General features: G+C 43.1%; 1 protein-coding gene across 1 annotated transcript; it reads left to right on the plus strand.

Annotated features, from left to right (window-relative positions):
- Nucleotides 1-8,717: 8,717 nt before the first annotated feature.
- LOC125084396 (uncharacterized) lies at nt 8,718-15,498 on the plus strand. The gene is made up of 6 exons (XM_047701629.1): nt 8,718-8,806; nt 10,885-11,185; nt 11,360-11,382; nt 12,072-12,126; nt 13,345-13,509; nt 15,057-15,498. The coding sequence occupies exons 1-6, from the start codon at nt 8,718-8,720 to the stop codon at nt 15,336-15,338; spliced, it is 915 nt and encodes a 304-aa protein (XP_047557585.1). The 3' UTR covers nt 15,339-15,498.
- Nucleotides 15,499-15,729: the final 231 nt, after the last annotated feature.

A 15,729-nucleotide genomic window follows, 5' to 3' on the forward strand; every position in this document is an offset into this window, starting at 1 on the left:
AATGATTTCTGTTCCTAATGATCTGGACTGGAGACACTGAGATGGCCTAGTCCTCACCTCGACTGAAGCCCTGACTTGAAGCATCTTCTCCTTTAACCAATTAGGAGCCACATTCAAATGCCAAATGCAATTTTCCAGGATAGATGTCACAGGAAGGATGCTTCCTGAGGATAAGCTCAACTGCCCAAGATCTAGCCTAGGAAAGAGGAAATGTCCAGGGGGAGGTACAACTCTTGCAAATCTTTAAGGTTAACCGTCTGGTCTAGGTATCATTAGAGACGGTTTCACCAAGTCCTGAACGCAAGAGAGAGCCGCCGCCTTTGCAGTTTAAGTGAAGCATGCTTAGGATAAATAAAGGGCAATACTACTTCCTGTGATGGAGAATAAGCCAAGAGAAATATTATGAGATTAAAAATAGGGGTGCCCGTGTGACTCAGTGGGTTAAAACCTCTGCCTTCAGCCCAGGTCTTGATCTGAGGGTCTAGGATAGAGCCCTGCATTGGGCTCTCTGCTCAGCTGGGAGCCTGCTTCCCTCTCTCTCTGCCTGCCTCTTTGCCTACTTGTGATCTCTCTCTCTGTCAAATAAATAAATAAAATCTTAAAAAAATAGGTACAAGAGTCATGATTCAAAGGACACTGAAGTGCTTAGAAAATGATGTTCCTAGTAAGACTGTAAACAGAGGCAAATTGCATTCCAAATGTATTGCTGAAGATGCTCTTGGGCTGAGTGGGCCATTGAGTCAATCCAGAAAATTATCATTTCTTGTTTTCATTTTGGCTGGAGGTTTTTTTTTTCCAAGTTATGATAAAAATTATGGAGAAAGAGGCATATTACTTACTTAGCATTCCGTTAAATTTCCCTATGATAAAGAGAAGTGGGGCACATTGGTCATGAAGAGGGTGGAAATAGCATAGTACACCATTTCCTAAGGTCTTCATCATCAAGGTTAAATAATACAGTGACTCAGAGTTCAGAGTTTTAAGAGCCCGAGGTTCATCCATGGACCTTTCAGCAAGTCTTTCAGCACTTGACTTTGCTCAACCTGTTTCCTCTTATAGAAATAAGATACAGGGTCCCTGGTTGGCTCCAACGGTTAAGAATCCAATCTTGATTTTGGCTCAGGTTGTGGGATTGAGCCCCAGGTTGGGCTCTGTGCTCCATGGGGAGTCTGCCTGTTCCTCTCCCTCTGCTCCTCCTCCTGCTCATGCTCTCTCACTCTTAATAAAGTCAATAAAATCTTTGAAAAAGAGAGAGATAAGCAGTACCTTCTCCACAGTGTTTGGAAGTTACCTGCTCCCATTTTGCTTTTGTTTTTCTTTGCATCACTTTCTCCTTCTTTTGGTAATAATTTTCTTCAGGAATAATCACTCCTTAACTTTCCCAAATAGTTCAAGTAAGACTAATCTCACATACCAGCTCAAAGGGTCTCCAGGGGACCGAGGCCAGGTAATGAAAACTCTGCCCAGCGTGATTGGTTCAGTGGTGGACATGTGACCTAAACAAGACCAATCAGAATCAGTTCTGGGACTTTGCTGAGGTTTTGGGGAAAACCCTTCTATAATTTATTTTTCATATTTCTGGAGGCTGAAAGTGCAAGATCAAGGTACCAGGGTGTTAAGTTTTTGGTGAGACCTCTCTTCTTGGCTTGTTGGTTGCTGCCTTCTCTCTGCCTGCTCGCATGATAGAGGACTTCTCTTGCGTCTCTTCTTTTAAGGACACCAATTCCATCAGATTAGAGCTCTACCCTGATCACCTCACTTAATCTTAGTTACCTTCAAAGGTCTTCTCTCCAGACACAGTCACATTGTGGGTTATGGCTTCAACATATGAATTTGCCAGGGTGGAAGGGAGAGTGTGCCCACAAGCCAGATCATAGCAATCTGTTCTGTTGATAGGATGTAAGCATGGGGATAATGGCATTCATCTCATAATAACATAGGGATAGTTTGAGAATAAAGCACTTTAGAGGGAAATAGAGCTGAGAGAACAGTGTCCTGAGGATATGGATCCAGCCACATGTTTAGCTAACTACACTCCAAGACAAGCTTATTCTTCTTTTACTTACATGTAAGAACATTTTTGAGTTGGATTTTTGCTACTTGCAACCAAAAAATTCTTGACGAATAGTGGGTTATTTGGAAGATAAAATGAGATTACACATATAAACTGCTTAACTCTGCACCTGCAGGAGAATAAGTGCTCAACACATACTAGTGGTTATTATTATTATCAGGGACTGTGTCAATGATGGAGTCAAATAATTTTGGATTTTCTGAGACATTTAATGGAAACATGGAAAACTTATCATCTCAAAACTGTTGTGAGGCTAATTTAGGGAACTTTGAGTTTTGTGGAAACTCATTTTTTGAAGGGCACAGGGTTGTTGGACAGATTGCTCTCAGCAAAAAAGAAATAGCCACAGCAGCACACAATTCATAACTTTGAGACAATGTGATTTGTCTTTCCAATGAATTGAAGGAAAAGGCCAGTGGAGATATTTTAAAGTGGAGAGCTCAAGTTAGAGAAGATGATTGCTTTTGGTCTTCAAATCAATTCAACTGAGAATAATAAGTAGGAGGCCGAGGAAGAAAAATAGGAAAATATATAATGTTGGACCAAACCATTTAGCTACTCAAATAATCATAGAACAAAATTAGTGGTCTGATGTTTTGGTTTTCATACTTGGTGAGATATTATACTGATTAAAAGAAACCTTCAAGACATCAGTTTTGCCAAGTGTGTGATTGGCTTTCATTAACATCACTTTGTTTTAATAACAGAAAATAAATACTCCTACTGTTTTGCTTATGGAAACATTTTCCATCCAGATCTTTGTTAAAGAAACTATATTCTATTTTAAATTTCTATTTTGAACATTACATTTTAAGATTAGCTGATTTTTTCCCTCTCTCTGTCTTTTTTATTCTCATGGTACAGGTAAAATTTCAAAAAGGATTCTAGTATTTTCATCTAGAGTTTAGATAACTCTGAAATGCGTAGACACATTAAGAAGATTGTAGTCTTCATCAAGTGAAACAAAATGTTTCTATGTGTGTGTGTGTGTGTGTGTGAATATGTAAGAAGTAATTTTCAAAGCAGTGAAGTGTATAATGATGTATAATGATGTACTAGGGGTAGGGAACCTGGAATTTAATTTTTAGAAGTGATTCAGCTCCATGTTCTGTCTCAAAATATAAGCAGCCCAGGGCTTTAGAAGAGTCTTAGGCTTTCATAACCTCATGAATGAGAAAACTTGTGCCATTTTGAGGGATGAGGAAATATAAGATAAAAATTAAACATCTGGACAGAACAGGGATGGTTATTTTGTATCTTTATTTTTAATTATTGACAGAAATAGACATTCCTAAGTTATACTAATATACTATTTGTTTGATATGATAAGAATTTTCAGCAGTGTGATCTGGATTTATTTTTGGTGTTGCCATTGGTAAGGACAGACTACAGAGACATACACTTTGGAGCATCTTGTGTTTAAAAAGCCAACGGGGAATCAGGGTCGCTGACAGTGAGATGGCTAACTCTTTGAGAGCAGAATTAGATTGGTCCAGATGAAATGTTTTTGTTTCAAAACTTCATCTTAAAACTTTCAAAAATGTAAACATAATTTTACTTTCTGTTTAGTTCAATAGTAGAAAAGAAGGTGAAAGTTTGCTTTATCGGTCAGAATCTTGTGCTAAATTTTTCAAAATTTGGCTTGCAATAATTACCAAATGGATTCTTCTCCCCATTTGCCTCCCTATTGTATCTGATTTAAAAAAAAACTTAAAGAAAAAAGCCCCTAATAATGGTGGCAAGAACATATCATTTATTGCTTTCATTTATTAGACAAGGATATCTATAGCTCCTGAATATGTCCCAAGCATATTAAGATGGGAGGCATAGAATATTGTGGGAGATAGGAATCATCTTTTTAAAATTTTATTTTATTTACTTATTTGACAGAGAGAGAGACAGCGAGAGAGGAAAGACAAGTAGGGGGAGTGGGAGGGGGAGATGCAGGTTTCCTGATGAGCAGGGAGCCTGAGGTGGGGCTCCATCCCAGGACCCTGGGATCATGACCTGAGCTGAAGGCAGACACATTAACAACTGAGCCACCCAGGTGCCCCAAGAAAGGCATCATCTTTACCCTAATGGAGTTTCCAATCTAGTGAGGGAAATAGGTTAAGGTACAAAAGCCTAGAAGACACAAGAAAGGGACCTGAGTTGATGAAATGACATGAATTGGTAGAACCTGTGGCAAACCCAAAGAGGATATATTGACTAAAGTTCTTTAAATTTAATGAAAAACACCGCAACAATGCTGTAGGCCATGGAATACATTGTAGGCACACCATCTGAAACCTCTACATTAAATGAATAACTGCACAAATACTTATGTAGGTAGAAATGAGATAGGGGCTATAATGAAAAGTACAAGATATCATGAGGAAGTACAGTAATGACTTTTCACTATAATTCCAGGGGAAGTTATATTTTATTGATGACCTGAAAGATTATTAGGGATTAGCCAGTGGGGACTCAGGAGAAAAGATTTAAGCTGAACACAACAGTAGAGAGTTCAGGATATGTGCAGCTTTAATGTGATTGAGGCCCAGAGAATGAGAAGGGAAAGTGGCAAGGGATGAGCTGAAAGTTTAATAGGCCAGACAATGTAAGATGGAATAGGCCCCCTTTGGAAATTTCAAACTTGTCCTAAAACCAATGGGAATTCATTAAAGCACTCTAAACAAAGGAGTGATTTAATCATGTGTATATTTCTGTTTTTTTTTTTTTTTAATCTGTAAAAGGCATTTATTCTGAGAATCTAAAATCTGGACAAAGAACATTGAATTTTTTAGAAAAAGCCTACATGGGATTTTTTCGTTTCTTCCTAACACATTAACAGACCTAATAACAAGGAGGAAAGAAAAACTTTTAAAATGGTATCATTCCGGTCTGTCTGCAGTTATGGGATTTAAAATATTCCTGTTCATGTGTATATTTCTGTAAGACAGCTTTGGTTGGAGTGTGTAGAATTGAATGGAGAGAGCGGTCAAGACTGGATGTAGCTGGAATGGTCAGGATGCTATTGCAGTAGGTCAGGTGATGTATGGGGCTTGGACCAAGGGGTTTATGGTTGAAATGGAGAGACCTTTTGTTATGTGGGATTAGGAGTAGCTGTGACTGAAAGTCCTATATTAGGGTGGCTTGGGCAGATATGCATTTGTTTCTCTCACATAATTAAAGTCTGCACATAGCCTAGAGTTAGATTGGTGGCTTCACAAATAGCAGCCACTAGAACCCTTCATCTTGTTTGTCAACATATGACTTTCATCTCCTGGTCCAAGATGACTGCTCTAACTCCTGTGATGTTTTCATTCCAGCCAACATGAATGAGGAAGGGAGGAAATGGGTATATCCCTTCTCTTTGAGGGCATTTCTAGATTTACACATGATAATTTTAGTTATAGCTCATTCAAAAGAATTTAGTCACATGGCCCCATATGGTTGCAAGAAGAGTTTGAGACATAAGATAATTATTCTGAGCAACTACAGGACCAGTTGGAAAGCCAGGATTCTGTGACTAAGAACAAAGGGAACAACAAACACTGGGGACAACCAGCATCTTCTGCCACAGGAGTAGACAAAACTGAGATATGTTTTGGAGATAAAATTAACCAGATTTGATGAGTGATTTAACGGGGGTGGGTGAGTGATGAGAAGAAACAAACCTGATTCCCACTTTTTTGGACATAATCAGTGTGATAAGTGGTAGTACCTTTTGGAAATGAAGAAATGAAAGAAAGAGCCAGTTGGAGGTAAAGGATAAGAATTAATTAGCTATTGGGAGCTTGTCTACACTGCCCTCAACATTATAGGGAAGAAATTTATCAGTTATTTTATTGTATCATGCCAGAGACGGTCTATGCCCATGCAGGCGTGTGGGAGTTTACACAGATTATACACACATATGCGTACACACATCTTTTATTTTATTTTTACAAAATAGTAGGGTTTGATCACACCATTACATATCCTGAATTTTTCGTGTAATATGTCTTGGAGATTTTTCCATGTAAACACGTTAAGAGGTACCTTACTATTTTTAACCATCACAGAGTATTCTATCTTATGGCTGTGCCATAGTTTAACAAGTTGCTCAGTTGTTTCTGGTTTTTACCTATTATGAAAAATGCCACAGTACATGTCCTTCTATGTATGTCACTACCACACGATTGAGTATAACTGTGGGACAAATTCTTTTAAGTAAAATTGTTGCATTCAAAGACACATGCATTCAAAATTTTGAGTTGCTTATTTCCCTTCAGGGAGGTTTTAGCAATTTTTACTCCACCAGCAATATATCAGAGTGTCTGTTTTCCTATACTCTTGACAACTCAATGTGTTAAACTTTCTGATCTTTGCCAAGGCTACAGATTGAAAAATGGTACTTGGATTTGGTTTCAATTGTTTTTTTTTCTTTTTTCTTTCTTTCTTTTTTAGAAATTTTATTTTTTTGAGAGAGAGAGAGAGAGCAAGAGCAAAGGTGTAGAGGAAGAGGGAGAAGCAGGGTCCCCACTGAGCCTAGAGCCCAATGCAGGACTTTGATCCCGGGACCTCTGGATCATGACCTGAGCTGAAGGCAGCCGCTTAATGGACTGAGCCATTTAGGGAGCCCACAATTTGGTTTTTTCTTACTATGAGTAGGATCGAACACTGTATATTTAAAAATATTTTGTTTCCTTTTCTAAATGTCATTTTTCTATTGGTTTGTTAATCCTTATTGATTTGAAAAAATTGGTTATATATTAAAGAGATTATCTGTTATGTTTTGCAAATATTTTCTTCAGTTTTTTTTTATTTTTTCCTCACAGTAAATTCCTTTCTGTAAATTAATTTATTATCAGTGACTTCTTGTGATTATGTCAGTTCAATATAGGTACCTGTTAGTACTTTCAACCTTATTTTCCTTTGCGTACATAATTTTACATAAATGTGCTCATACCGTGAATAGAATTTAGGTGTCTGTTTTTATTCCAACTTAATAATGGAAATCTTTGTCATTCAGTATTTAAAAAAACCATTATTTTTAGTGGTTGCATTATGATTTTATCACTTGGAAGTACAATAATTTACTTAACCAACCCCCTTACTGTTGTGTGTTTGGGTTATTTCCACTTTTAAAAACCACTATAAGCTACTCATTCTTGGTAATTTCATCAGGCTAAAGTTCTTGAAAGAAAACTTGTGAGTTGTAGCGTAGAAATCTTTCCTGGGGCTTCAACATCTCCTATGGTTCCTCGGAGAGTCCCTGGAGCTGGGGCTGGAATCTGGGATCCAAGACATCTGGAGGAAGCCAGCGGGCGGCTGAGCAGGCGCTGGAGGCGGGGGAGGCGGGGGGAGGCGGGGTCTTGGCCCCTCCCCAGCCTCGCAGCTCGTGCCCTTAGCGGCCGTTAAGGACCTTGGTATGTTACCAAACCGCCATCTAGAAAGCCAGTTACGCTGTGGACATCCATCAGAAACCATTAAGTAATTGCAGGAACCTTCGCAGTCTCCTGCTAGTGGACGTGGAGTGTGTGTTAGTAGTAGTTCAGAGTCTCTCTCAGGCTATTAAAAGGGGAGTGTCATTTAATAAGAAAACAAATGGGCATTCCGCAAGGAGAAAGTGACACATGGGAACTTCATATTGTCTTTTGGGGAGAGGGTTAGGGTGTTTTCAGTTGTATCTGGAATAGTTTGCACCATGTTAGGTGGAAGTCAGACTTCATATTAAAGTTAAATATGATTAAAAGAGGTGAGTAGGATTCCAATTTGAGAAGGGATAGGACAGTGCTGGGTTTGTATTGTGTCAAACTGGCTTAAGTTGGAGCTACATTGCCTCTATAGTTCCATGGTAGAGTTGGCCAAAAGAGTTACCTGGGCCAGATCTGGAGGTGGAAGTGAAGCAGCCGCCATTATTCCCCGCAAGTAGTGCCTAGAGGCAGTAAGCGGCGGCGCGTTTGCTGGTCTAGGATTCTAGCTTGTCGTCACCCTCCTCTGTTTTGCCACCAGTCCTTTTCTCCTCCTGCTTGTGCTGGTGACCAACAGCAGCCCCAGGCTCAATCCCAGGCTCTGAGGCAGAGGCAATAGCCTTCCATGGGCTTCTTCACCAGCTCCCACCTGTGTCCCATTCTTAAAACTGGAGATGCTGTTCCCGTGGTTTCTCTGCAAGTTCTCCTTTTCCTTTCCCATGACTACTTCCAGAGGCCGGAGTAGTGGGTTTTTTCTGCTTCTCTCCCTTCTCAGTCTGGACTTTTCCCCCCATCTCCTTCCATTCTGTGCAAGCTCTCATTCTATAAGTTAACAGACCAGCAACTCAGGGAAGGTAGGCATAGTGTCTGTTTAGTTCACAACAGTTTAAACTGTTAAACTATTTAAACTATTAAAACACTTTAGTTCTAAGCCTCAGAAGTCCCTAATAAGCACATAATAAATGATAGGTCTACCAATTATTTATCCAGCCCTCAGATTCTCAAAGAAGAGGGTGTGGCCTGAGAAGGTATGTGAACGACTTGCTTTCACAATCTAGTTTTTAAAAAGTTTATTAGGGAAGACCATGTTTAAATATTCTGTGGAGTATTTGAGGATGTCCTGGGCCTCTAAACTCAGGCCAGTCCCTGGGAAGTCCCAAAGTGCCTCACATGCTGTAGGGGCTGTAGGACGGGTGGTCCGAAACATGTCAGCTTGGGCCTCACCGCTCACTGATGCCTTTATCAGGACTCTTCTCTGCTGCTCCTGTATGCTTGTTGTCTTCAGTATGTTATGGTCAGCAGAAGGTTTTCCTCCTACTTCTATAAAGTGACACGGACTTTTTAAAACACTAGTTTATGCATTTCTAAGTTTTTGATTCATGTCTGAGAGAATCATTTTCTTTGATTTTGTTTTGGCTAAGAGTATCTTTGCCATTTTCTCTTTTTTCCTTTTTCCAAACCACACAGCTCAACCATCCATGGAGGAGTAGACAGCACTGCCTTGTGCTATGGGTGTGCTGTTGGAAAGTTGTTAGGAATTTAAAAAATCCATGGAAAACTTTCTGAATGGGGGGCTGGTAATTTCTAGGAATAGATATTCAAGTATCTTCAGGGCTTTTTTTTAACATGCCATTTTAGCAGATCATAATAGCTATTAATAAAATATTATGGTATTCTCTCGTTTAGCTCTTCCCTCAGCGTCTCATCATGGAGACCTCAGATTTATAACCTATCTTATATTCTGCCTTATGAACATATGGACTGTTTTTGGCATTTCCTTTGATTAGATTTAGCCTTTTTCACTTTTCCTCATAATTAGGCATTCTTGTCTATTTGTAGTATTTGTGCTCATCTCAATCATATTAGAATTTCACTTTGGCTTCACAGCCTTGAATATGTAATATCCCGTGAGCATGTCTTTTATGGTTTCTAAGTATTCGAACGAATGTGCAATTCAGTCATTTTTGCATTCCTAAGCTTTATAAATTTAATACATAAATACTTAGACAAATAGAAAATTCAAGTAAGAATATTAACACACAGCAATGGGTATAGTTCCTTTCATCTTAAATTTCATTAAAATAACACATGTTCTCCTTCACGAAGTCAGAGTTCTATAAGTGGTATAAAGCAAGTCAGCATCCAGTTCTGACCTTCGCCACCCTTGATTCTCATTCCCAAAGGAACTGACTTTCACCTCTTTTAACTGTTTCTTCTATCATTTACCTTTGCATTTCTATAATATGTCTCTAAAAGTATTAATTTTAAAATTTATTTTCTATTTCCTTCCTACTAGAGAAGATGACGAATTGGCTCTCTTATTACTGGGCCCTCACCTCCTCCTGTCTTCCTGACCTAGAGCTATATATTTTATTACATCAGCTTTCAGTGTTTTTTTGACAATGTATTATTCATGTTGATCTTGTATATATTAGAGTTACATCTCCTTTCTTATAGACTGTTTTCCCTTTACTGTGTGTTGTCTTGATTTTTCTTCACTTTTTTCTGTTTACCTATCACTAACCCATTCTGCCTAAATCACCTTTCCACGTGTTCAAATAAAGCTATCCAGTTTTTCTTTTCTTTTCCTGGGAGGTCAGGGCCACATGATGACTTTTGTAGGTCCTGGGCAGTTTTGCCATTGAGATCCCCTTCTTCCATAAAAAATAATAAAAATTACAGTTTATACTGCATTGGTATAAAGATGAATATAATCCAGGTTGGATGTCCACAGTTAAATTTTTCTCTTGATTTTCAGGAAACGAAAAAGAATACATTTTTGTAAATCCCTAAACATATCATGATCCTGTGTCTGTCATGCTTCATGGATAAGCTGGTCCTGCTGGAGGTGCCCATCACTCCAGGAGCCCTGGTTTCACTTTCTCCAGTCTTCTTTATTTTCTAGGTCTTGACATTTCCCTTTACCTTCATCCTGAAAATTCTATTCATTTCTCTCATATATTGGCTCCTATATTTTTTGAGACCTCATGGCTTCCCTCCCACCCCATATTTTCCCTTCATTCCGATAGAATACATCTTTCAGAAGGCTCCTCTAGGAGATAAATTTACATGTTGGGTCCATCCTTCAATCTATCCTCATAACTCGTTGATAGTTCAGCTGGATATAGGATTATAGATTGGAAATATTTCGTTTCCTACATTGTGTGTGTGTGTGTGTGTGTGTGTGTGTGTGTGTATCACCTCATTGTAGGAATTAAACATAATCAGAAAGAAGAAGGTAAAGGCAGTCTGAGGCAGTCTGAATGCAGCACCCTAAATTAGCCAGCAGGATTCAGGGAGCCCAGTGGACCAGGGAGCCAGGAGGTCCCACTGTCTGGTGGGCAGATGCTCACTTGATCCCCTATTTTTCAGCACAGCTTACTGCCTGCATGGGGGGCCTGAGGCCCTGAAATCCAGAGTTTCTGTGGATGAACGTCTCCAGAGAGTAAAGCTCCAGTCTTCTGCCAGTGGGAGTGGAAAGGGGCTTCTAACCACTCTGTATTCACACTTCCAGGGACACCCTGGACTTTTCACCCGTGTGCCATATCCCCCCATTCACCCACGTGCCATATCCCCCCCACCCCCAGGGTCCCTGATGCCTCCAGTTCAGACCTTGAGAGGGGCCTGGGGTAGGAAGGAGCTTGCTCATAGAAGCTCTGCTGCCCCAGGGCAGGTGTGGGGGGGTGGGGAGGGGCTTGGGCTTTGGCTTGCTCATGTTAGCTATGGAGTCACTCCACCTACATCTGCAGACTTGCTTCCCCAATGTCATTGTTCTTGTCTCTCTCTGCCACTTCTATTTATCCTTATGGCTTGACCTTTTAATCCAACCCCTTTACTCTTATTTCAGTGGAGTTTTAAGAGGGAGTGGAGGTAGGTGTCCTTGTTCATTTTTTGGTGATTGTGGAAAGTCTCTCAAAATTCTTTGTGCATTATTTAAGCTTCATCTAGTGTCCTACAGCCCTTAAAGCAAAATCACTATTTTGGTGTGTGTGTGTGTGTGTGTGTGTGTGTGTGTGTGTGTGTGTGTATTGAGGATCAGAGGGCAGCAGTGCTAGATTCAGATACTTAGCTGAGTCTTAATTTTATGCCATGACTGTATTTATTTAAATCACCAGTCTAATCTTCCTCATTTCCCCCACATATGTTATAAATAGCTTAAGTTTTAAAATCTATCCTTTAACACACTGATATTAAATCTATGTCAAAACAAGTTCCTTTCCAGGAATAATAGAATCTGTCTTGCTTAGAACTTAAAAATACTTTTTTTTCAAAATACATCAGGACCTCTTTCTTCTTTTTGTTAAACAAGCTTGTGGCCCACCTCCATGCATTAGGAAAAATGAGACTTTAAGAACAATGGGAAATTTTAAAATAAATTTGTCATAGCTCTAGATATGAATGAGGTTTATAAAAATCTATATATTATCAGCTGTTTTTATTACATTTATACTTAAAGTTCTCATAAGTCCCTTTATTTCTGTAGTCTAAATAGAATCAACAAAAGTTAAGTATCAGTAATATTTACTTACAATAATAATTACATGTATTTTTTATTCTAGAATCTCTTGGGTACAAGTGACAGAAACTCATCTCAAACTAACTGAAACCCAAAAGGTAATTAATTTTTTTGAATACCTGGGAATTCTGAGAGTTTATTCAGCTCAGTTCTAGTTAGATCAAGGTGGGTGTTTAAAAGGTATTGTCAGGGTTCTGATGTGCACGTTCTCTCTCTCTCCCCCTATCTATCTATCTATCTATATAGGTATCTGTATGCCTATATAGATACATTTATATCACGCAATTTTTTTTTTTTTTTTAGTTTTAGACAGAATGTGTGAGCTGGGGGAGGAGCAGAGGGGGAGAATCTCAGGCAGACTACCCACCTGAGCACAGAGCCTGACCAGGGCTCGATCTCCCAACCCTGAGATCATGACCTGAGCTGAAACCAAGAGCTGATTGCTCTCAATTGACTAAGGCACCTCATGCAAACATTTTTAAAATAGAAATTTTATCATGTCAATAATATTCAAACAAATATCCAAATGAATGTTAATCAATTAAGGTAATTTTTTCAGGAGGTTAAATCCCTTACTAAAAGAATGGGACATTTTAATAATTTTGCTCTTGGGTTTTCCTTCTGGTAGTGTGGATTAGAGCCACAGAAGGAAACCAAGTCTGGCATTTATAATCCTAAGACATTTGCTGGTCCCCATCTGATCCTTTTTCTTATGGACATTTGTGTGTGTCTTTCTTGAAGTTGGCTTAGTATCTGCAGTCCCTTGTATATTTGGTATGTCCCCTGCCTTACTGGTCATAGTGGGATGCAGAGGCTGCCTCCCCCATGGGGAGATGACAGTGACAAATGGTTGCTTCCCCAGATTCCCTTGTAGCTATCCCATGGTCAAGTGACTCACATGGACCTGGAAGCAGGAGCCCGTGACTCAGGGAGGTAGGGACTGGGAGCCTCCACTTGGATTGAGTTCCTAGAGCAGTGGTGACAGCAGGGCTGGGGTGGGATGGATGCAGGGTGCAGGGCTGGAGAGCTGGATGGGGCAAGCTGTAGAGCCTTTAGCTCGCTGCTGGAGGTAGGGCTGCCTGCCCTCGAAGAGCTGGGTTAGCTGGTTGTGGGCACCGACCCTGAGCTCCATGGAACCTGGCTCTCCATGCACATTGGCAAGGTTGCAATCTACCCAAGATCATTATCATAAATTCCTTTCCTGTTGAGATCAATCCGAGTTGGTTTCTGTTGCTTACAGCAGAGACTGTGAACTGAGGGCCTTCTCTTTCTCTGTGTTACCTCTCCTTTCGCTCTATACTTAATATGCATTTTAGATGACTTCTTTTGGCTTCTGCTACTTGGATCTTCTGATAATTAGCTGGAAGAGGGGGTCTGAGAGAAGAGATAGAAGAGGACACAAGGTCACACGGGGCCTGGGAGGCAGAGAGAGCCAGGCAGGAGGCCCGTCGGAAATCACACCCTGCCGGCTAATCCCACAGGTACAAGCTGCCAGCCACAGGGATGCCCTCCTCCTCACCTTTGCTCACATCACCCTGGTCCTGTCCACCCTCACCACTCCCCTTGATGATGGCAGTATTTCCTGGTGTTTCCCTACTTCCCTCTTGGTCCCCTAAGCACTTTCCCAACACAGGGATCCTTTTAAAATGTCAGTCAGCTTGGATCCCCTAGGTGGCTTAGTCAGTTAAGTGAACGACTCTTGATTTCAGCTCAGGTTATGATCTCAGAGTTGTGAGATCGAGCCCCACATCAGGCTCTGTGCTGGGCCTGAAGCCTGCTTAAGATTCTTTCTCTCCCTCTGCCTCTCCCCTGCCCCCTTTAAAAAAACCCAACAACAAATCAGTCAGCTTATGTCAATTCTCTGTGAAAATTCCAATGTCTCCCCATTCCTCTCAGATTCAAAGTCTTATAGAGGCTTAAAGTTTCCCTTCCCCCCACCCAAACATTCTTTTTACTATGTGTTTGATCCTGAGGAGAAATTAAGTGCAGTCGGGATGCTAGGGGTAGGTGTGGGGGGCTAGCTTGGGTGCCCCTGGCCCCACTCCCTTCAGGAGCCATGCCTGGACAGTTCCACAGGGCAGGAATAGTCAGTAGAGGGAAGAGGAGCCCAAGAGCTGAGCCTTATTTCTCAAGAACAGAAACCCAGAGATATAAATTGAGGGATGCAGCAGCCAACACCAGCCAACACCCATAACCAACCATTCCCACACCAGCAGTGAGGCCGGCAGACAGGGGCCACTTTGCCCTGCTTGTCCCCCAGCCCAAGGATGGACCACGTTTTCAGGAAGGGACAGCCAGGGAGACAGACTGATTAGGTAGGAGGGTGGGGCGAGACAAGGTCACTGTGGTGGTACTAGAGAGCGTCCACATCAGTGCAAACCAAGGGGAAGAGGGTGATGGGCAGTGGATGCTCCCAGACAAAGTCTCAGCTATTGCAGAGAATACTCAGTGTTCCTGTCACGAGGGAGACAGCCCAGTGGACCCCAGCGGAGCCCTGCAATCAGTCCCCTCAGCACTCAAGCCCTGGAGGGCTGTGGGGGAGGTGATGGCACAGGCTGGGGGAAGGGGACAAGTACCCCTCTCACAGCACCTTGTGGAGAAGTGTCCGGCTCTGGGGAAGGAGGGGAGGGCTGGGGGTGGAAGGTGGCCAGAGCGCCCCAGCCACACCTCTGCTGCCCCAGAGCCGGACCAGCCCACCCGCCCAGGGGCCTGAGGTCGGGGCCCAGGACCGGCTTCTGGTTTGCCAGGAGGCAAGACGCGGAGAAAGGGTAGAGTAGAAGTGGGCCTGCGGAGGCCCTGAGAGGGCTCAGCCCCAGCCACCCGCAGGAGCCCCGCAGCTCGCGGTGGAGCAGGGAGGAAAGGTGGCCGCTGGCCCGACCGCCTCCAGCCGGTACCCGGGAGCCTTCCCTGTGCCTCGCCTTGGCTGCTGGAGCCTCTGCCTAACGCCGTGAGGTTGGCGACCAGGCGGCCCAGCTGGGCTTGCGCCGCCTCGTGTGCTCTCCCTGGCACTGTGTCTGTCCCCCTATAGGGCCGGCGGGAGCAGCGTCGCCGGCGGCGGTGTGGCCGTCCTCTCCCGTCCCCGGAAGGTCGCGGAGGCACGGGCCGCTGTTGGGTAGAGCGGCGGCCGCCTCCAGCAGCAGCGCGGGGACCTGCGGAGCTGTCACCTCCGTCCTCCACCTGCCCCGCGTCCGCGGGCAGTTCCTCCCCTCGGCAGCCCCGGAGTGCGGGTGCCGTCCCTAGGCCTTTGCCCTCAGGGTCATGCAGGTTCCTCCCGGCGACCGTGGGACAGAGATTCCGCCTGTGGCTGTGAACTGGAACTGACCAAAGACACTCCCGGGGACGCTGTGGGCCACGCCCTCGCCGCAGGGAGAGGCCGAGTCTCGCAGAGCGAGGAATCGCGGGGTCTGGCAGCTGCCGGGATGCCGGCAGGGGGCGCTCCCGGCGGACCCGTGGGGCTCCGCCGCCCGCACAGGGTGGGTACCGGGGAGGCCCTGGGGCCCTGTGGGGGTCGGGGGCTGTGCCGGGCCGCCGTGGCTCCTCACAAGGGCTCTGCTGGGGCGCCGCGGAGAGGCCTGAGCGGCCTTGGGTTCCTGGTTCAGGGGCCCAGGGGCGCTGGCAGAAGCAAAAGGCGGAGTGTGGACTCCCCCCTCCGGTTCTCTCCTGGGAGAGCTGGGGGCAGCCCAGCGGCACCACCACAGACG

Source organism: Lutra lutra, chromosome 14 (genome assembly GCF_902655055.1).
Source record: "Lutra lutra chromosome 14, mLutLut1.2, whole genome shotgun sequence".
In the NCBI taxonomy this organism is placed as follows: Eukaryota; Metazoa; Chordata; class Mammalia; order Carnivora; family Mustelidae; genus Lutra; species Lutra lutra.